This window comes from Calonectris borealis, chromosome 3, assembly GCF_964195595.1.
Source record: "Calonectris borealis chromosome 3, bCalBor7.hap1.2, whole genome shotgun sequence".
Taxonomy (NCBI): Eukaryota; Metazoa; Chordata; class Aves; order Procellariiformes; family Procellariidae; genus Calonectris; species Calonectris borealis.
The window spans coordinates 22,968,847-22,990,011 of record NC_134314.1 but is presented as its reverse complement, the minus strand read 5'-3'; the positions used below and the strand labels follow the sequence as shown (position 1 = coordinate 22,990,011).

Below are 21,165 nucleotides of genomic sequence, written 5' to 3'. Positions count from 1 at the left end.
TCTCCATCCTTTATTGGATGCAGGGGGGAACATTGCCACTGAGGATGAGGATAAGGCTGAGGTACTCAATGCCTTCTTTGCCTCAGTCTTTAGTAGTCAGACCAGTTATCCTCAGGGTACTCAGCCCCCTGAGCTGGAAGACAAGGACGACGAGCAGGATAAACCCCCCATAATCCAAGAGGAAGCAGTTAATGACCTGCTACGTCACCTGGACTTTCACAAGTCTATGGGGCCGGATGAGATCCACCCGAGGGTACTGAGGGAGCTGGCGGAGGAGCTTGCCGAGCCGCTCTCCATCATTTACCAGCAGTCCTGGTTAACTGGGGAGGTCCCAGATGACTGGAGGCTTGCCAATGTGACGCCCATCTACAAGAAGGGCCAGAGGGAGGATCTGGGGAACTACAGGCCAGTCAGCCTGACCTCGGTGCCGGGGAAGATCATGGAGCGGTTTGTTTTGAGGGTGCTCACAAGCCATGTGCAGGACAACCAGGGGATCAGGCCCAGCCAGCACAGGTTCATGGAAGGCAGGTCCTGCTTGACCAACCTGATCTCCTTCTATGACCAGGTGACCCACCTCGTGGATGAGGGAAAGGCTGTGGATGTGGTCTGCCTGGTTTTCAGTAAAGCCTTTGACACTGTCTCCCACGGCATTCTCCTAGAGAAGCTGGCGGCTCATGGCTTAGACAGGTGCACTCCTCACTGGGTAAAAAACTGGCTGGACGGCCGAGCCCAGAGAGTTGTGGTGAAAGGAGTGAAATCCAGTTAGCGGCCGGTCACGAGCAGTGTTCCCCAGGGCTCAGTACTGGGGCCGGTCTTGTTCCATATCTTTATCAACGATCTGGACGAGGGGATTGAGTGCTCCCTCAGTAAGTTTGCAGACGACACCAAGCTGGGCGGGAGTGTTGATCTGCTGGAGGGTAGGAAGGCTCTGCAGAGGGACCTGGACAGGCTGGATCGATGGGCCGAGGCCAACTGTATGAGGTTCAACAAGGCCAAGTGCCGGGTCCTGCACTTGGGCCACAACAACCCCAGGCAACGCTACAGGCTTGAGGAAGAGTGGCTGGAAAGCTGCCCAGAGGAAAAGGACCCGAGGGTGCTGGTTGACAGCCAGCTGAACATGAGCCGGCAGTGTGCCCAGGTGGCCAAGAAGGCCAATGGCATCCTGGCCTGTATCAGAAATAGTGTGGCCAGCAGGAGCAGGGAGGTGATCGTGCCCCTGTACTCGGCACTGGTGAGGCCGCACCTCAAATCCTGTGTTCAGTGTTGGGCCCCTCACTACAACAAGGACATTGAGGTGCTGGAGCGTGTCCAGAGAAGGGCAACAAAGCTGGTGAAGGGCCTGGAGCACAAGTCTTATGAGGAGCAGCTGAGGGGAACTGGGACTGTTTAGCCTGGAGAAGAGGAGGCTGAGGGGAGATCTCATTGCGCTCTACAACTACCTGAAAGGAGGTTGTAGCGAGGTGGGTGTCAGTCTCTTCTGCCAAGCAACAAGTGATAGGACAAGAGAAAATGTCCTCAAAGTGCACCAGGGGAGATTTAGATTGGATATTAGGAACAATTTCTTCACCGAAAGGGTTGTCAAGCCTTGGAACAGGCTGCCCAGGGAAGTGGTTGAGTCACCATCCCTGGAAGTATTTAAAAGACGTGTAGATGAGGCGCTTAGGGACATGGTGTAGTGGGCATGGTGTGTTGGGTTGACGGTTGGACTCGATGATCTTAGAGGTCTTTTTCAACCTTAATGATTCTATGATTCTATAGTTCTTAATTTCAGAGGATGTAAGGAAAGAGTTTTTTCTTGCATTAACATAAAATTAAAGAGGGTCTAGATAACCAGCTTTATTACCTTCAACCATTTAAAAGTTACGCATACATGTGATAAACCTGAGCCTTCTTGGCAGGCAAAGTATTAAAGAGAGCAAATGGAAAGCTCCTACAAATAAGATGACATAATTTCTTTTTCCTAAGCTTGCGAATGTGCTTCTAAGTGCAGTATTATAAATGCTTAAAACCTTGCTGTACCGCAAAAAAAAAAAAAGCGTCTGGCAAAAGACTGAGAAACCATTTCTAAGTATGAATTACTCGCTTGGATATGGCCTTTGACTAAATTTTGTTCTGAGGATTGGTTTTGTTTGTTTCTGACCCTTGTTAGGGCAGGATCTACTTGCAACAAGCACTAATTTCATGGAGAATGTTTTTCTTGAGGTCTGCAGTTCTGTGATTTCTTTACTTTTGCTGATACTTTAAAACCTCACTAATTATTTTTAATACCTTCATAGTATATATTCAAAGTAGACATGCATGCTTCTGACTAGAGACTTGCTAATTGTAGAATTGGCTTTTTTAATGGCCTCCTTAGTTTCACCTTGCCTTTTTCTTTGGCAGAATTATAACCACTTTTTAAAGGACTTGGGGTTTACTGATCGATGTTTAGCATCTTCCTTATAAAAATTAAAATTTAAGAGTTGCTGAAGAAGGATAATTGTATACAGGTGAAATGTATAGTATTCAATTTCTCTGTATAAAGCATGCTGTTCCATTTTTGTTTTTTGTATTTCCCCTAATTCTGAAAAAGGAAATTGAAATGCAAGGAGCCTAGGCAAAGTCTCAGATCTTGTGGAGATAACGTATTTGATATCTTTTTGTCTCCTTCATTTATTTAAGTAAGAGGTAATGAAGAAAAATACTAAGCTGTTATTACTCCTAAGTTTTAGCTGCTTTTAAAAAAAGCTATCCATATTATGCTATATAAACAGACAAAATGCAATTTACTCCATGTTCGTTAAATAAAAATGTGAATGTCTATCAACTGTGAAATATCCCAGCATTGTTAACCTGTATAAGGGATTCCTGTCAAAATTCAGTACAGCTGTGTGATTTTTTTTTTTGTGTATGTGTTCTCCTCCTTACTTTTTCCGTTAACGTTTTTAATGCTGACAGTATACTTTGTTTTAAGAAATCATCACTGGGACCCCTGGACTGTGTCCTTACTCATCCTAATCCTGTCTTCCTGCAGCCATTCTATTATAGAAAACTTAAGTTTGTGACAGAAGTGCCTAGAAGACAAAACTTGTCTAAAAATATGCGTGGACAAGCCTTGGCTTTTAGTTGATTGAATTGATGAAGTGCATATGCTTGAGAAATCAAACTCTAGCAATACCCAATGCAGTAAACAGCTTTAGTGACTTGTTAAACGATTCAGCTTCATTTTAGTTAATTACTCTGAAAAGCTATCTGTTGTGAATAGAGAGCAATGGAGATCATAATTATTATACAACAAAGTGTTGTCATGCTCTCTTATGTTCTTTTCTCAAGGGTTTAAAAATTCTCTCATTACATGCTATATTACTGTGGCATTATGCTGTGAAAATGGGGCAGGTTTATCCAGAAGTGAGTAAGAGTATTTGACTGAAGACACCAACCTCTGGTGGCTATGGTAGAAATGGTGCCCAACCAGATTTACAAGCTGGTAGCTATATTATTGGGGGCAATGTAGAGATCTGGGGTTTGGGGGAGGCAGGGGAAAAAAACAACCAACCAAAACAAAAAAAAAAACACAAACAAACAAAAAACTTGTCTCTGTTCAGACTGAGTGGGCTGCATGTATAATATATGTAACTTCTGTTGTGACAGAAACAGCCCTGTAGTTCAGTCTCCCATTCCCCTAGCAATGCTTTTTTTTTTTTTTTTGTGCTGCTGGTTGGCAGTCCTTGGCATCCTTCCTTTTCCAGTGTTCTTATGTATATACATTCACTCATTCTTCTCTTCTTTTCTACATCTTCATTTCAAACAGTTTAGCTGTCATAGAGAAATCTGCTGGCCTCTGCGACAACTGAAAACAATTTAACAAGTAGCTCTTCTAATAGTATGTAGCAGTTGCCTAATTGGAGTAGAAAATGCCAGCTTTAGCTGTCAGTGTAAACAAGCTCTAAACCTAAATGTAGCCAGCTGCAGGAAAACTAATTGTCTTGAGAGGGGAAACAGAAAAATGGCTTCTGTAAGAAGTTGATAAAATGGACTTGTTTCAGATACAGATTCCATTGATAAAATGGACTTGTTGTCTGATAAGACAGTTCTGAGATGAATCTAACTAGCATAGTAATTGTGTGTGTTAGCGTTCTCACTGTCCATCTTGTCTCCCTGTTTTGAAATTATTTTTAATGTATTGATGACAAAACAGGTTGTGTGAGATGCCTCACCTGCTCCCATGTACACTGGGGAGTTTGTTACTTTAAGCTGCCGTTGTCAAAATCGTAGTTATTCAGAGTCGAATTTCATGTTTTCTGCTGTTACACAGCTTACTTTCCTACTTGTATTTCCTACCAGCTGTACCCTCTAACCATTATTTGAAAAGAGGAAATGCTTATAATGTGAACTTGGTACTGAACTAAGTAATCACTAAAATGATTTTCCATAATTTTTTGTGCTTCTGTGGTTTGCATTATTTTTGTTCACAAACAGGAATGGACTCTTACTGATGACTTCCAGTTATGGAATAAAAAATGTGTGTGTTGGGGAAAAAAAAGTTTAGAACTTTAAACTTTGTTAAACTTTGTTTGCTTTTATTCTGATGAGCATATCTGTTTATTTCCTGGTCTAGATTCAGGTGAGTCCCAGTAATGACATAATCACTTAATCAGTGAGGGTAATTAACTAATTGCAACTTAGACATGGCCTTTTAGATTCAGTGTTATTGCATTTATTTAAAAAAAATACATTGATTGACAGGGGTGTATTTGGCTTTTGAAAAGTGTGTTGAACAAATAAGATCTGCAGCACTAGGAGAAATACTTGAGCTGAGTACTAACTTAACTTTAGTTAATTAGCTTTAAGGTAGCCTTATTCTCCTGTTTGTACAGCTAGAATTCTTATACAGCTAGAGGAAGAAGGATTTTTACTTTTTTAATCTGTTTTCTCTCTGCGACAGAGAATGTCTGCCACTTCTAATGTAATGAAACTGAGGCTGACTTATAATGGTTAAGTCCTGTCTCCAATAAAACAGGCTATAATACAGCTTTTCTAGGTGTCTGAAAAATATCTAAGAGTTAGTGTACTATGTGTGGGAGGTGGTGAGGGAAATAAATTTGAGCTCTCTTGTTCCTTGTTTTTTATGAATTTCCCATCCCAGCTTTGGGCCTTGTAAAATGGGTATGTCTTTATTGACCTCAATTTCCTTCTGAAGTTTTTGGTTTCCATCAAGCTGAAGGAAAAGACAATAATGAGGAACTACTTCTGAGGATTTTCTCAAGTTGTTTTCTTCTTTTAATGCTTTAGTCCTGAGCATCAAACCTCTTCTCTTCCTTCTTCCCTGGAAACTTCACTGATGTAATGAGGTCTGTAAATTCCTAGTTTGACCATGTCACTTTAATAGATAAATTTTGCGATTATTCCACTGGAAATATTCACAGAAACCAGAATGGTTTAAAAATGTGTTTTAAACCAAACTTAGATGGTGATGTCATTTTTATTAGCTACAAAAAAATCCTTTTAAGGAATGACAAGCAAGAGAAAACAGTACTTTGGTTTTTGTGGTTTTTTTTTTTCTTTATATGGATATATAATGATCTGTGGCATAGTTTAAAACAGGAAAAAAGACTTTGTATTTGTTTTTAGGTCATCTTACACCTGTTTCAGTTCTTAAGAAAGAAATTGGGTTCCTGCTGTTAATACAAATGAGAATATGATAAGGCCTAGTATTCAGTGGAAGAGAATGTTAATTTTATACTGAAGAAGCTGCAATCTACATTGAAATAAATACATAGTCATAAAAAGTGTAAGAAGTGCAAATATGTTTGTGGAAATAAACTACTAGCCTTTAGAATGGGAGAAATCATAAGACAGTGTGACAAAATGCTATTGCATGGGAAAGACTTCACTAAGCCTGCAGAGTAGATAATGAGACAGCTTTGAGAAATAATTCTGGGCAAATAATTGCACAAAAAAGCCCCACCCTATTCAGAAGCCCTCAAGAAGGGGGCTTTGATTGCCCGTCATTGCAAATAAACCCTTACAGCAGTTTGAAGAGTTGAAGATCTCAGCACTGCTGGGTAACAACACTATAGTTACATGTTTCTCAGTTGGAGGATGAATCTTAATAAGGAAGTGTTAAGATAACCTGTAACAGGTGTTTGAACCTTAGTACAGTAGAATTTAATAAAGTTGAAAGTTAATTTAAAACACAAAACAGAATTTAAAAACAGAATAAATAAAATCCAAAGTAGATGGCTTTTCTTAAGTGCAAAGGGCTTAACAAAAAGGTAACTAAGGTGGCAATATTTGTAGAAGTATTTGAGATATTTAATACAAGATGAGTGCATGGATCATCATTCATTTGGATGCTGTCATTATTCCTCTTTCATTCTCACTCCCTTCTAATCATACTTATGCTTGAACAAGAAGGCTGAAACGTAGCTTGTCAAATATTAAGTAGACCCTTCTTTCAAAAAATATTGCAATGTGCTTAGTTGAAAAGGGTTGGGAATCCATCCCACCAAACTTATGGGTACCACTGAATGATTGTATCTGGTTTCACCAAAAATCTAGTCATTTTCTTAGTGCGTTGGAAAGAACAAACTCTAAGGCTGGCCGTCAGCTACCCTTTTCCATTCACTTCAATTTTCATGCTCTCCACAGGGGAGAGAGCTGGGAGGGGAGCTGCTGAAGGAGTTGATTCCAGACCCTTCATCTGTGCTAAGCCATAGGCAAGTGTTAGCTCCCTAGGGATCTGCCTAGTGAAACCTTGTATTCGTCTGAGCTCCTAAGAAGCCTGGTGGTCATGAGGACCAGGTAGAGATTGTCATACACTAGTCTTATTTCCTCACATGTGGAAAAGGTGGGATGAAGGAGAAACTACTTGTGCTCATCCATCTTGTTGGCTTTCCATCAGTGTCATAACTGGCATAAGTCATTACAAGCCAGGGAGCCATGGCCTATGGGTAGAAAAAAGAATTTTCATTCAAAAATAAATCTTGAAGACCTAGTTTTATTCATCTAATCAAGTGTACTGAGTCACCAAGTCATAAAAAGGAATGCTTAGGAAAGACTCCCATAACTACTGACTTTGTTTACTCTATAGTCATTTCCATTATTTGAAAAGAGGGAGCAACCTCTGTAATCTAGACTTCCTCTCTTTAATGAAGTGAAGCACTACTGGTGATGTGAAGTGTCAGGAGGGAGGTTGGAGTGAACTGACGTGAGTGACAACATGCTACCAGACACCAATGGTATACACCCTAAGAATCAGGAGCAGATTTCTGTAATATGGCTAGGCTTCTACAAAAAAAAAATCTGGGAATGAAGTGAAAACACGCTATTTCTTGAACATCAAAGGGTAGTGGACTTCCTCTATTTAAAGATAACTGAACAAAGTTACAGAAATTAAGGTCAATCCAAAAAATTCAGTACTGCTGTCCACACTAGTATGTAGTGACCAATAGTATTGTCAAAAAGAGTATTGGAATAAAATGAGCGTATTGTACTACTTCCCCATAATGTTCTCCAACACTGCTGCTTGAGGATTTTCTGAGCCAGAGGACAATATGTATCTGTTTAATTATCTGATTTTTTTTTTCTTTCATTAATTTGTTGTTTGAATCTATGTGATTGTGCAATTTGGAATAGAACTATACACTTTGAAGTTTTACCTGGCAAGCAGGGAAATTTATTATTCAAAACAGATAGCAGACATCTTCAAAATTTTAAAGCTGAAGTGAACTCTGCAGAAGAAAATACTTTTTCAGTATTCTGTTACAGGTATTGGTGCCAATAAAATACGTGACAGTAGCAAGTAATGTAACATGAGATAATCAGATGTCCAAAAGACATTCAGTAAACTTTTTTATTTAGAAAGAGATGAAGAATCTTTGGAAGGAGTGTATCTTCTTCAGCCAAAAATTGGCTTGAGTGACTCTCCTTGTTTATCCAATAAAGTACAGATCATGAGGGGGATGGATTGGACACTAATGTTTGCAGATGAGAGAAATTTTTCTTTTGCTTAAATTAGTAAAATTGGGCACTAGAGGTGTTAAAACAAACTAAAGGATTTAGACTGTAATAGTAAACTATATTTATTAGATCTCCATAAAGGGAGTTCCATCACTTTGTGAGAGGCGAGTTCCTATCTGCAATAGTAAATTTGTACAGAAATAATTCATGAACTACTCAATCACCCAGCAAAGTAGCACAACATTTCCATTATTGTGTGATGCTTATTATTTGAGTAAAACAAGTGACCAGCAGTAAGTGACTGACTGTTTTTTGCTAGTTGCTTATTATTATAATCATTTTTTCTCTCTACCCAATGTGACTTATCTAGTATTGAGAGAGGGAATCCTGCTGAAGACTGAGGTCAAGCAGCAGGAATTATGCAGCACTCCAAGGAAGAGGTTTGTACTTTCCGATTGCACAGAAGACTACTTCAGCTAAAAGGTTCTGCCTTTGTGAAAAGCACTCTAGCGTGTGTTTACTGGAAAACAATCCTGTGAAAGTCAACCTGTGAATAGAGGACCTCATGTCCCTGAAGTTACTCTCACATACCTTACCGTGACAGTCTAAAGTAACTATAGCTTGATGTTCAGGAACTTGGATATCCTCTGAACAAAAATGTGTATACATTGGGGGATGGGGATTATTTAGGATCACCAGATTTGTTTTATAATGTTCATGCTGATGAAGGATAATCTGATGTCTTCACATTGATCAACTGGAAAAGTACCTATGTTTTGGTACCACAGCTCAAGAGGACCCTCAAAGGTGTGTGTGTTCTGCAGTTAGTCACTGATATAACCTTTGCTACATTTCAATTTATGAATGTTTTTCGGAGGAGACAAAACTCTCTTGCCCAGGATTTCCATGTGCGCTGTCTTTAAAGATGCTTGTCTTGCTAGTCAATGAAGGGGAAAGTGATAGTGCATCTGTATTGCGTAGAGATGAAGAGGAGTTGCATATGTGCATTGGGGATTGTCATAGTTTTCAGGTTGTAGTCTCAATCTCTCTTATATGTAATAAAAATGAGGAATAGCTAGAACATGGTCATATTCTAGCTTACATTATAAGGCAAAAACATACTTTAATACAAACTTTTTAAAGGAGATAACAGGCCTTCTTCAAGCCTTATTTTTGTCCAGCTCATATCTACTGTAACACCAGCAGTAAGTGCTTACTAAGACTAATGAGTTTTGTAAAAGGTATGATACTGAACTAATCAGACCTTGGATTTGATCCAGCATCAATCCCTCTCCTCCTGTGCTTTTCTGTAAAGACCTCTTTTTGGGAGTGAACTCTTTTCTTCCATTTGGAGAAGTGATGGCCAGGTGCTTCCAAGGGGTAATTTTATGGAAAAGATCACGGTCTTGGACAGATTGGGCTAACTTGATGGTTGTTTGGGGGAGGCTGCAAGATGTTCTAGCTGATCTCCGGACTTGGATCCTCTATTTGCTCTGTGAGCCCTGCCCTATGGGAACACAGCAGTAGGTTACCGGGGCTTTCTGAGTTGCAGGGAAGCGCTTCATGGGAAAGAGAAAATTTCTGTGTGAGACTGTGAAGCTGTACGGGGTGCAGTGCCCAGGCGCTGGCAGGGGGGCTGCAGGGTGGCCTCTGTGAGGAGGGGCTGGGGCTGCCCCGTGCCGGACACAGCCGGTTCCAGCCGGCTCCAGCCCACCCACCAGGGCACCTCTGGGGTGACATGTTTAAGAAAGGAGAGGACGCTCCCGAGAGAGGAGGGAACTAAAAGGAGTGAGAAACAACAGTGGGAACACCAGGGTCGGAGGAGGAGGAGGTGCTCTGTGGTTGCGCAAATGTTCCTGAAGGACTGCAGCCCACGGAGAGCCCCCACTGGCGTAGGGGAAGCGTGAGAAGGAAAGAGCAGCAGAAAGAAACCATTACGTACTGACTGTGAGCACCCACCACCACCGCCTTGCGTTGCTCGTTGCCTCACTGAAGGGACGGAGTGTAACCTGCGGCGATAGTAAGCGGGGAGGAGAGAAGTTTGGAGTGAATATGAGCCGGGGAGTAAAGATGTTTTTCATAAGTGTTTTAATTTTGTTTCTGATTCCCAATACCTGAGTCAGTAAATAAATATTTCAAGTAATTGGCATAAATTAAGTTAATTTTCCCAAGTTGAGTCTGTTTTGTCCACAGCAGTAGTTGGTAAGTGATCTCCCTGTCTTTGACCCGTGAGCTCTCTTGCTCCTGTTCTTCCCATTTTTTCCCCGCCAAGCCCTCGTCCTGCTGCGGGAGCGAGCGAGATCTGGCGGGGAGTTTGGCTGCTAGCCAGGGTCAACCCACCGCAGAAGCTGGAAGTGATTCAGTCTCTGCCCAGGGTTTAATCACTCTTACCAGCAAGCAAAGGACCAAGATTATATGAACATGTGTTCTGGCCATGTCTGTATTTGAGGTATGCCCAAGCATAATTGCGTTCAGGTGATCTGGAAGCCATGCTAATGTTATGTACCACCATTCTGAGCTGCAGGTAGAGGAAAGTTTAAGGATACTGAAAAATAGCCTTAAAACAAAATATACTGTGTCTACCTGAGATGATGACAGACTGGGCAGTTGGCAATTTTACATGGCTAAGGCGAGATGGAAGCTTTACCCTCAGCCCTTTCTTAAAAGGTCTGCTACTTGTTTGTAGTAGGATAGCAAGAAATAACATAGCTAGCCAAGCTACTGACATACTTGCAGATGTAACCTTGGTAACGGCGTAGTTTAGATGCACTTCCCTACTCTGTGTACAAGGTTGATTTACATGCAAAGGAGCTCTTCATGTGGGGAATGTTGTGGAGAAGAACATGAATAGGAATGTTCGATTCAAAATATTTATTTTGTATTCTTAGTTTGCCTTTAAAAGTAATGCTTGTTCTTTTTTTGGTTTTGTAAACCTCCTTTAAATGTGCTTTTTTTTTTTTCCATAAAACAAAACTTCATAAATGGGATTCATAACTTTTGACTAGTAGAAAGAAGAGCATTCTTGAATATTTCCAGTATCTGATTACTTTCGTCAGTCAAAAAACCCTTTTTATGTCACATTCTTATAAGCTTAGCCATTTGCTTTGCAGCAATTTTTATGACTTTATAACCAACCCACCTCTTCTTAGCCCAAGGACACTGTGGCCCCAGGCTGGAAAAATCCAGACTTAATGGCTTGAGACTGGGAGATTTGTTGATACACTGAGATTATAGAGTTATGTGTATACTTTTTTTATGATATGGTAACAGTTTGATTTGACATACTTGCACAGAACTAGCAAAGAGTAATGCTTGATTTATGGTTCGTAAACTACTTGAAGATGCATATGGGGTGAATAAATATGTAATTTGGGGACTCCCATTTAAACAGGTTGACTTAAAAAATTGTTTTGAGTCATCACTCATTTGCATAGTAAAAGTTGTTACTGTTCTTTGTAAGATAGGTGTTACAGATAATCCCCCAAATTCCGTCATGTGTAACTGTTTTGTCCTGGGAAGTTAATATCCCAATATGTCTACTCCTTTTATGATTAAAGGGTTTGAGTTAGTCAGGACTGCTGCAAATTGAGTTTAATGTTTTCATGGTCATCTTTGTTCTACCAAACCTAAATACAAAGGGGAAAAAGGGAAACTTGAAATTTTTCAGAAGGGAGTAACTCAAGAAACGTTTATACATTTAAAACTATCACCAATTAGCACTTCATCATTAATCAACCTCGGTAGGGAAAAAAAAAAAATCAGTGCAAGTACTGCCAATTCAGTGATTTGGCATCATCTTCATAGAAAGGATCTGTTGAAGAATTATTCCAAATTAATTTTTAGTAGATCTTTTTCCAAATCACATAATTGCTCTTCATCTTTCTGTATTTTTTATTTATTTTCCTTTATTACCCTTTAAAGTAAGCATCATCAGTATCAGTTTGAAATTTTCTGGCTTGTTCAAGAAAAAACAATAACTTTCTAATGTGTTCTCAAAACAAAATTATTACGTCCTGATGATGAAAACAACTGCAATGTAGCTTTTGAAAAGTGCCTTGAATGTTCTGAAATGTACTTTATCATAGATATCTAAGATGATCAATCGTGCTGAACTCTTTGAAGTGTGTTATCTGAGAAATGTCAGTGTATAGTTAAGTTACATATTTGCATACAGTGTGATAGTAAAATTACATATTAGAGCCATAGATCCCTAACAAGAATTATTTCTATCATGTTTAAGTATTAGTCCAAGCATAGCTGCAGCTTGGTAATAGACTCAGATCATCTGGGATCTTCTGGCAAGTTTGTGGTGTAAGGAGGTTAATTGTGTCCACCTGCCACAGATGTTTTTACTGTATATTATTTTAACAGTTCTGCCTAGTGTTTTAAAGGGGCAAATTGCCCCCAAGAAGGGAAGGCGAGTGCTGTGGCTGTGCTGGCTTATGTAGCTGGCTGAGTGTAGAAAGAACACACTGAACCATCTAAAATTATGTTGCAGCATCTGGAGACACCCTGAACATCCTGGCCTTCTGGAAAGGCTTTTGTCTCCCTGTGTTTGATCTCTCTTTACTGTTGTCACTGCTGAGCAAAAAAATACAGTCTGCTATTTGGACTGCTTTCGTGTAACTGGAGCAGAGATGCATCTCTGTCATTCCAAGTTACTTCATGTCAGGTGAACAAATTAAAAGTTTATACTGCCACTCTTGCACGTATTTTTAAATACCTTTTAAAGGGGAAAGGAATACAAAAACATCATCACAAATAGTTTCCTATACAATGAAATAGTTGGAAAGCTGGCCATTGGCACTTGTCCCCCCAGAAAGAGCAGAGAAAGGATGAGGAGATGAGCCCTCTTGGGCAGGCACTGCTGAGCCTTAGTCAAGTGTGGCTTTCAAACTCGCTTTATTGTTGTGCCCTTCAGAACAGCATAGGGTATGTTTAAAAGGTCTGCAAATGGATAAACCACAGTTTTGTGATTCTTTTTCTGTTGCTTTTATTGCTTCATAATCAGCTTGTATCTCTCCATCCATCTTTTATGAAATGGTTCCTAAAGAAACAGCGTCTGCTCATGTTGAATGGGGAAAATGTGTAGAGTGTCTCTTAAAAATCACAGTAAGTGGAAGCTTCTTCTGAAGTTAGGGCAGAAGAGCTGTCTGATGCAAGGAAAGAAGAGTGTTTCTGGTGGAAAGAACTAACCTGTGGAGTATTTGTTTATTTGTAGCTGCTACAGAATTCAGTGCAGTTTTGTTGATCATAGGATAATTTTAGTGTTCCACATCTGACTTTCTCTCACTTCCTTTTCCTCTGTAAGGAAAGAGTAAGACCACTTACTGTCATTGCTGTAGTTACTATCATTGCTGTAGTTGGGAAAACGTTTGAGAAAATCCATACTGAGATCAATAGCCAGACACTTTGTTTTTTTCTGTTTTGTAGGTGGTGACAGTACAATTCTGTCTCCAGGCAGAATGTACACAGTGAATCTTCCTTCGGAGGGTTACGTTGCAGTTACTCCAGATGCTATTAGTATTTCAGTTTCTGAAAACTCGGACAGTAGTGCTGACTCAACAGGTAAGTCTGTATGGTTGTTACTATGATGAATTTTTCTCAAGAGAAACTTCTGAGCAGTTCTTATCAGGTAGATCCAAATTGCAACACTTAAGTATTTAAACTGTTGCTGCCAGTGGGTGTCACTGTTTTGCAACATAAGCAAAATGAGGATGTACATCCCTTTGGGTTCATTTCCGTTGTCAGAGTTTGAAGACCAGATTCAACATTTGGTTACAGCCATACAGTGCCACTGATCTTACTGAAGTTACATAAAGTGTAACTGAAGATAAAGTCAGCTCCTCCCACTCCAGTGCCACATGTATCTTCATATTATGCCTGCTTACAGTCATATTATTTTTATGAGTAAATGTTAGATAAAGCTGTTTTAATAAGTCTTACTCCTGATGTTCTGAGGAATTGGGCAAAGACTTAACGACCTTTCAAATTTACCTCTCCCAATTAGAACAGATGTTCACCTGATAGGAGTTGGTGGGGGGAGATACCAATCCTTTAGCGTTAAGAGGCCTTCTGATGAGAAGTTGTGACCAGGTAACTTCAGAACCAATATTTAATGTTGTCAAAGGATACAAGAGAAGCAGCACAGGATCTGTAAAGGAGTGGGCTCTAAGTTGACCTCAGTTAAAAACATGGTTTTCTGAATGACGTTGCCAGAATTACATTGTTTCTCTCTGTCTTAGAAAGAAGTCCTAAGCTTAGATAAGACAAATTCATTCAGGCTTTTCAATTGCTGTGTTCCTGTGGATGTTTGTCCAAAATTATTTATCACTATCATTTGCTGCTAGGGGCAGTTTACAGCAAAGAAAATATCCAGGTGAGCCTGCTGAAATAAAACACTTGATAAGCAGTGTTTATTAAACTACCATATCTATTTCAGCCTGGAGGCTGCCTAAATGTAAGGAAAACCTGAGATACAACCTGCAGATACAGAAAGGCAAATGCTCCTTGCCTTTGAAAACAGCACCCACAGGGGTGAATTTTCGGCTTGGAAATTGGGTCTGCACTCTATTCTGAGCTCCATTCAGAATCTGAATACAAGTAAAACTATCAAAGTAGCCCAAGAGACTGAAGCAAAGTACAGCATGACTGGTGGCACATCAAGAATGTTCTTTCTTGGTGTGAAATGGTTTAAAGACATTTTTTGGATTGGGGAAGAAGTATCTTCATCAGAGTAATATAACAGTAGATCTTGATACTGTTGGGATTATGGATAGGAAGGTGTTCTAATGCACAGCTTCCAGGTTGTGCTTTTCTCTTTATGTTAGGTAGGATTCATGTTCAGAATCCAGAGTCCATTTCTAGACTATCCTTAAATTTGTTTGGTTACACAGTTCTCTTTGGACAGCTCATTGGGTTTCTGCTTCCCAGCATGTCAAATTCAAGCTGCTTATTCTGATATTGAAGTGCCCTTTCTCTCCCTCCGTGCCCTATAATCTCTATTTATTCTTTGATGTGATCTCCTTTCAGACATTAGAGGGACACTCCCCTTCTTCTGTATTTTGCTAATAAGACTAAATGAAGTCTCATAATACTTTGTAGGTAAATAGACCTATAACATTCACTTTTATACAGGGACTTAAGTGACTTCTAAATAAAACATTAGAATGCAGGCCTCTGAACACTACTGCAACTGAGATATATCCTTATTAAGGTATCAGCCCAGAACTTTTGTGGCAAATTTACTCAGCTTCGGTTTAAAATCTATGAATAAATCAATATGTGTTAGATGTTGATATATTGCATAGCAGTAGAGTAGAATAGAATTTAGGATTGCGTTATATTGTCCCTTTTTAGGGTCACATAAATATTTGTCTGGTTTTACAATGGATCGATTATTGAACAATGGCTTTACTTGCTCATTTTTTAGATTTAAACTTTTCCTCTAGTATTTCAAAACAAACGTACTCAACCATGATAGCAATAAGTAGTGTTCTGGTGTTGCTTACTGACATATTGACTGTTTGGATGGTGATCTCTTTCAGCTGACCCCAGTCTCAGTGTTCAGGAAGAGTAGCTTTTGGACTTCAGCCACTTTTTTGGCAGTTAACAAATGCATCTGGAATTTTGGGAGACTTATTTTTGAATTGGTTTGTTACTTGACTTTACAGTTTAGCACAGAATCAAGAAAAATCAAGTTTGAAGTGATCTTTGGAGGTTTTTAATCTATGTTCTCTTTGCAAGGTAGGTTTGACTATAAATGTCTTTCTTGCCAGGTATTTGCCTAATTTGTTCTTAAAAACCTCCCCGTAGGGAGATTTTTCTTACATGCCCTTTTCTGTTTGCTCTAGTGTTTCAGTACCCTTTAATGCTAGATCTTTCCTGCTGTAGCTTAAGGCCCTTATTATTTGTTCCGTGTAAATATGGATTGCAGAATTAGAGATCTGTGCTAATCCTGCAAGGTTGAGGGACATGGTTAACTTTACTCATATGTATGTCTTTTATAGTATTTAATTTAAGCATATACATAAAATCTATTGCAGGATGAAGGCTGTAATTTCAGGCAGTGCTCATAAAATACAAAAGGAACAGTTTAGATCACACCATGGATTACTTAGTTTGCTCACTTAGATTTAGTTGTATATCCCTTATTTAGATCTTTTTTTGAAAAGATAAAAGAGAGCTCCAATGAGAGCCTTTTACACCGAAGAAAAAAGAGGGAGCATGCATGTCTGTATGTATGAACATTTTATATATATATATTTATATACATATATATATATATAAAAAAAAAAAAATCTGTCTTGTTTAGAAGTGCCTCAGGTATTCCCAAAGAACCAGCTCTATAAGGCGGAAATGCAGATCTAGTGTTTGCATTGTTTTACTCCTAATTCTATCTACATGATATATTTTGAAGGGCAACATGCTAACTTCTGCTGTGTTTCCTAAAAAATGGAGCATGTTGTATATATGCTAGGTAACAAAAGGCTGCCTTGCTAGCCTTTTCTAGCCTTTGGATCTAGAAGTAAGGGAAATAAATTCTGTGGAAATTCAAACAAACAAAAACCTGAGTTGGAAAATAATTTTGTTTATCAAACCTGTCTCATGAAAATAATCTGACCATATTTTGGGATTAAAATTTTTCGGTTGTAACTTAGTTATATATCAATGTGATTTGCTATGTCTTTTCAATAAATTAAGAAAACCAAATCCATGTCTGTCTGAATTAATATAACAAGATTATCAAGAGGAATAGATATGCCATGGCTGATATTTCATTGCGTTAAATTCATCTGTGGAAGAATGAAATATTCAGTCACTAGAATATGAATTTAGACATCAGCTGTTTTTGAGACGTTATTTAAAAGTTGAAGTTAATTACAATTATAAATTAAAATAATTTCGTGTCAGCTCTAAAATATATTTGGGTTTGTCCGTTATTATTCTTCTTTAAACTAGTAGTTACATTATGGTAACTGTCAGAATGAAATTAATCTCGTCCAGACTAGCTTCTAAACAAGAGAGGGGAAAAAAAAAAAAATACCCCACAAAGCAGGTCTGTGTGAATATTTCAGTATGTCTTTCTCCATCTGTCTCTGCATGTTGTTTTTAGCACTTCAAATAATTTTTCAAATACTTTTCTCTGTGTCAAGTAAATTGTGACCAGTTATGCCCTTAACATTACACAGTCACTTTGTGATGCATGCATAAATGAATAACGGCATCGGGATTTAAACTTTTGTGAAGTGTCTTGGCTTCCTTGCGTAACTCTCTTCTACGTTTCCCAGAGGTGGAGGGAATAAAGCTGCTCTTTCAGGGTTTTCTTCACGCAAGCAGGTGATCGATGTAGTAATGAGAAGAAAAATTTAAGACTGCCTTGTCTTTCAAGAAAATAATGAAAATTTAAATTTATCCAACATTCTTAGAATAATAAATTAGACTTAGGTGTCTAATTTTTAAAAACTCCCTTGACTGTTTTGGAGGAATTGAGTCACTATGATGGTGTGATCATGTCAGCCTTCTGTTGACTGAATTGAGTAACAGGAATTAGACAGTCAAGGGAGGAAATAATGCAGAGAATTTCTTTCGTTTCTCACATGATTTTTGTATTGACTTTGGTACATGTTAATGCATTGCTAGCTTTCTTTTAGCAATAGACTACACTTTTGACAAGGGCATTAAAAATGTGTAATGTTCAAGCTACAGATAAGTTATCATCCATCAAATTCTGGTCATAAACTCAATATCCTCATAGCTTAAAGCTCTTAAATCAGAGATCAAAATTAATTTATTTTTATTATCTATTTATTGAGAAATATTTCTTCAGGAGCAGTCACTTGAGAGATACACCATCATTTTTAAAAGGGTGTTCTACATGAAAGGAGAATTCAGGAAACTTTAATTATGTGTTCCTTAACTTACTAGGAAGCGGTAGCTTAGTTTTGATTTGTTCTGGTTTTTAGTTTCATAAGTTGAAGTTAAATTGTGGCGTTCTTGCTTCTTATTTTCAGACAGGTGAAACAATAGGAAATACTGTATCCTGCATTAAAATATGAATTCTGAAAATGTAACCTTATTCTTTCTAGAAGATAAATTGTTTGATTTTATTTCTCCAGCAGTGTTTCTTCATGGATACTCTAATTTAAGCTATGACAATAGAATGTAACATATAAAATTATTTTATTTGTGCACAAAACAGTGTGCTGAATTATTTCTCTCTGAAGTGCTTAAATCCATATTTTTATGTAGAGTCCCAAAGTGGTATTTGGTGTTTCTTAGACTCATGGCAGAAGAAATTCCTGACCCAGAGACTGTGGAAAATAAAAAGACTGTGCATGTAGGAGTTCAGAAATATGCAGTAGTTGAGGGTACCTGGAAGAATAGATAAAGAGAATTCTAAGAAAAGCGTTCTTAGGGTATTTTTTAATTTTTAGTTTCATAAACCGTTCTTTTTGTTCTTGTCAAGTCTTGCTCATTTTTCCTTCCTATTTTTGAACTGCAATGCAGTATTCATCTGATAATATCCTGTTGTTACTATCTTCATAACAACCTACCCAGTTTTGGTGAAACCCTTTATATAGACAAAAGGAGCAAGACCTAACTGGGCTTTATCCTACCTCCTAATGGGTGTGTTATGAGACAGAGTTTTAGCTAGGAGGAGGAGTCCGGTCTGGATGCTCCATTCCCATGCTGAGAAGAATTCAATTTAGGGAAATAGAAGCAAGCAACCCATTAATTTTTTTTTACCTTTTGGCAGCTGACAAATCTGAAATAATGTGGAAGGTGGTACTTCTGTGGGGACACTTCCTCACCTAGTTAAATTTGCTTGTTGACCTGAGGCAGTGCAATTGTACATGACAGATGTATACAAGTTAGTTGTTAATGTAGCTGGCCTTTCAACTTTTGCTTTTTTGATTTGTTTCTGTCAGAAAGGGCAATACTGAAAGGAATCGCTACTGCTGCAGCAAGAGGTTCAAGCTGAGGGAATGAATTGAGAGATCTCTCTCATTTACATACAAGTATATCAAGTTACTCAAATGAGATGGATCCCAGGAAATTATTAGCCATATTAGCCATATGTCAGTGAAGGATAGTAACATTGGGGAAGGGTGCTTAGCAGACCTCCTAAAAACTACTGCATTTCTTGAGTTTGGTTCTGCTGACAAAAATGTTTGGACTTGCTGATCAGCAAAAGATAAATTTGGTAAAGGCATAATCAGGTAGTCTTTTATCTGTCTGTGGTGTCCTTTTATCTGTCTGACTTAAGGTTTAAGGCAGCCATTTTAGGAAGACTTAATAATATGTAAGCCTGTGTTTGTTGTTAAGATGCTAGTATGAATCATGTGTTGACTACTTACGTTCTTGGCAGGTGGTTGGGGATGTGATACAGAACTGATATACTCAGCACACCAAGGGAACAATATGTTTTAAGCAGCTAAGGCTGGCAGCAAACCTTTTTCACTGGTAGGTAGCACCAGTTGTGAAACTTGAGCATTATGAATCTTTTTGTAGCCTTCAAACCAGAGGGATCATTAGACCGTGTAATTTAATCTTCTGTACCTGTTAGAGAGGTCTTGCCCCCTATTGAGCTCAGCAGTTTGTGTTTGCAAAAAAAAAAAAAAAATACCATGCACATTTCAAAGATGTCACAGAGGCTCCACTACTTTCTGATAATTTGTTCTAATAGTTAATTGGCCTCACTCTATTTTAAAAAAAAAAAAACAATTTGAAAATTGCTTTTTTCTGCCTTCCTGCATTTGAGTAAAGAGCCTTTATTAAGCAGTATTTTCTTCCCACAAAGCAGCACAGTAATCAAGTCACCATCAACCTTTTTTGATTACTTAAATAGATTCATTTGTGTTTTGCTCTAAGATATTTACTTCAATCCTCAAGTCACTTCTGTAGCTCTCTTATGTATCTCCCTTTTCACAGCATCCTTTTAAGAATATAAACTCCAGTACTGCATGTAGTATTTGTGGTTTCAGCAAGGCCATGTGTTGAAATAAAATAGTCTTTGTATTTCTACCCACTACTCTGGGGTTTTTTATATGTCAAAAAATTGCATCAACGTTTTTCTACCACAGCATTCCACCAAGAACTCCTGTTATTTGATACAATGATACCTTGGCTATTGCCAAAAATCAGTCTCTTGGAAAATGTTTAAAATATGTGTGGTTTATGGTCTGATTTTTCTTTTTTGGTTGATTTTGGAGTTTTGGATTTGTTTTTGGTTTGGTTTGGTTTTTTTAGAACTAGGTTACCAAGAAGTGCTTATATATAACTTCCCAGTTATCATTGCTTTTTTTTATATCAACAGTAATTTTAATGTTAATCACTGATGAAAAAGCCAAGTAGCTGCAAGCTTCCTGCCAGGCCCTGCAGAACTGGGCTTTTTTAAATTGACAGTTGTTTTTTTTAAAAACCTCAAACCACATCTCAAAATCTCAGTGCTATGAGTTCATAGGCTATATGTGTTGCAAGAAAAGGGTATCCAAAGCTATAAGTGTTTTTATTTTCCCTATATAGTAATACAGCACACGTACAATTACTTTTCTGAATCTGGTATCTGTGCGAAAGAGCTATAAAAAAAATTCCTGTGAATCAGGTTGTCTTGTAGTATGTTCTGTCAGCTGCTTCTAGATTGACTGTCCTGAGTCTTGTGGCATCTTCTTGGGCTCTGAATATTTAAAGCTTTTATCAAGACAAATGGAGGGAACTGCGGCGATTTGGGGATGAAGATTCTGCATTTGCAAACAAAAAGTAATAAATTTTTTTCCATCCAGTTTTATTCCATTAAAAAACAAAATTGAACAACAAACCTATTAAAGGATGCTTGCAGATAAAAATCATATCTAATTTAGGACTTCATTAAATACACCCAAATAATGAAAGATGCTAAATAATCATCTCCAAATAATGAGATGCTAAAGTACAGCTCTTAACACTGACTGTAATACTAAGTTTTGCAACACAGATGCACCAAATCATATTTCAAATGATAGCATTAATAAGTGAATATGATTGATATGCAGATGTCCAGATTTTTCTTACAACTTGCTGAAAAAAAGAGAGAGACTTCCTGTCCTGCATTCAGCTACTTCTAAAACTGTTGCTGTAAGGTTTGTTTCTCTCCCCCCCTTTCCTCAGACTTGTTAGCATGGGTCTTTCCTCTTCCAGAATGAATAGTATGGACTTGCAGCTTGAAAACTTATTTGTAAAAGA

General features: G+C 38.3%; 1 protein-coding gene across 3 annotated transcripts in view; it reads left to right on the top strand.

Annotated features, from left to right (window-relative positions):
* The window catches only part of ERICH1 (glutamate rich 1), an 83,520-nt gene that overhangs the window by 26,310 nt on the left and 36,045 nt on the right, over positions 1-21,165 (top strand). For all 3 annotated transcript variants that reach the window (XR_012672898.1, XM_075145178.1, XM_075145179.1), the window contains one exon: positions 13,375-13,509. Coding sequence is in view for 2 of the 3 variants with exons in the window: in XM_075145178.1 (XP_075001279.1) it covers positions 13,375-13,509 (135 nt within the window). In the remaining variant the exon portion in view is untranslated. The remainder of the gene's footprint in view (positions 1-13,374; positions 13,510-21,165) is intronic.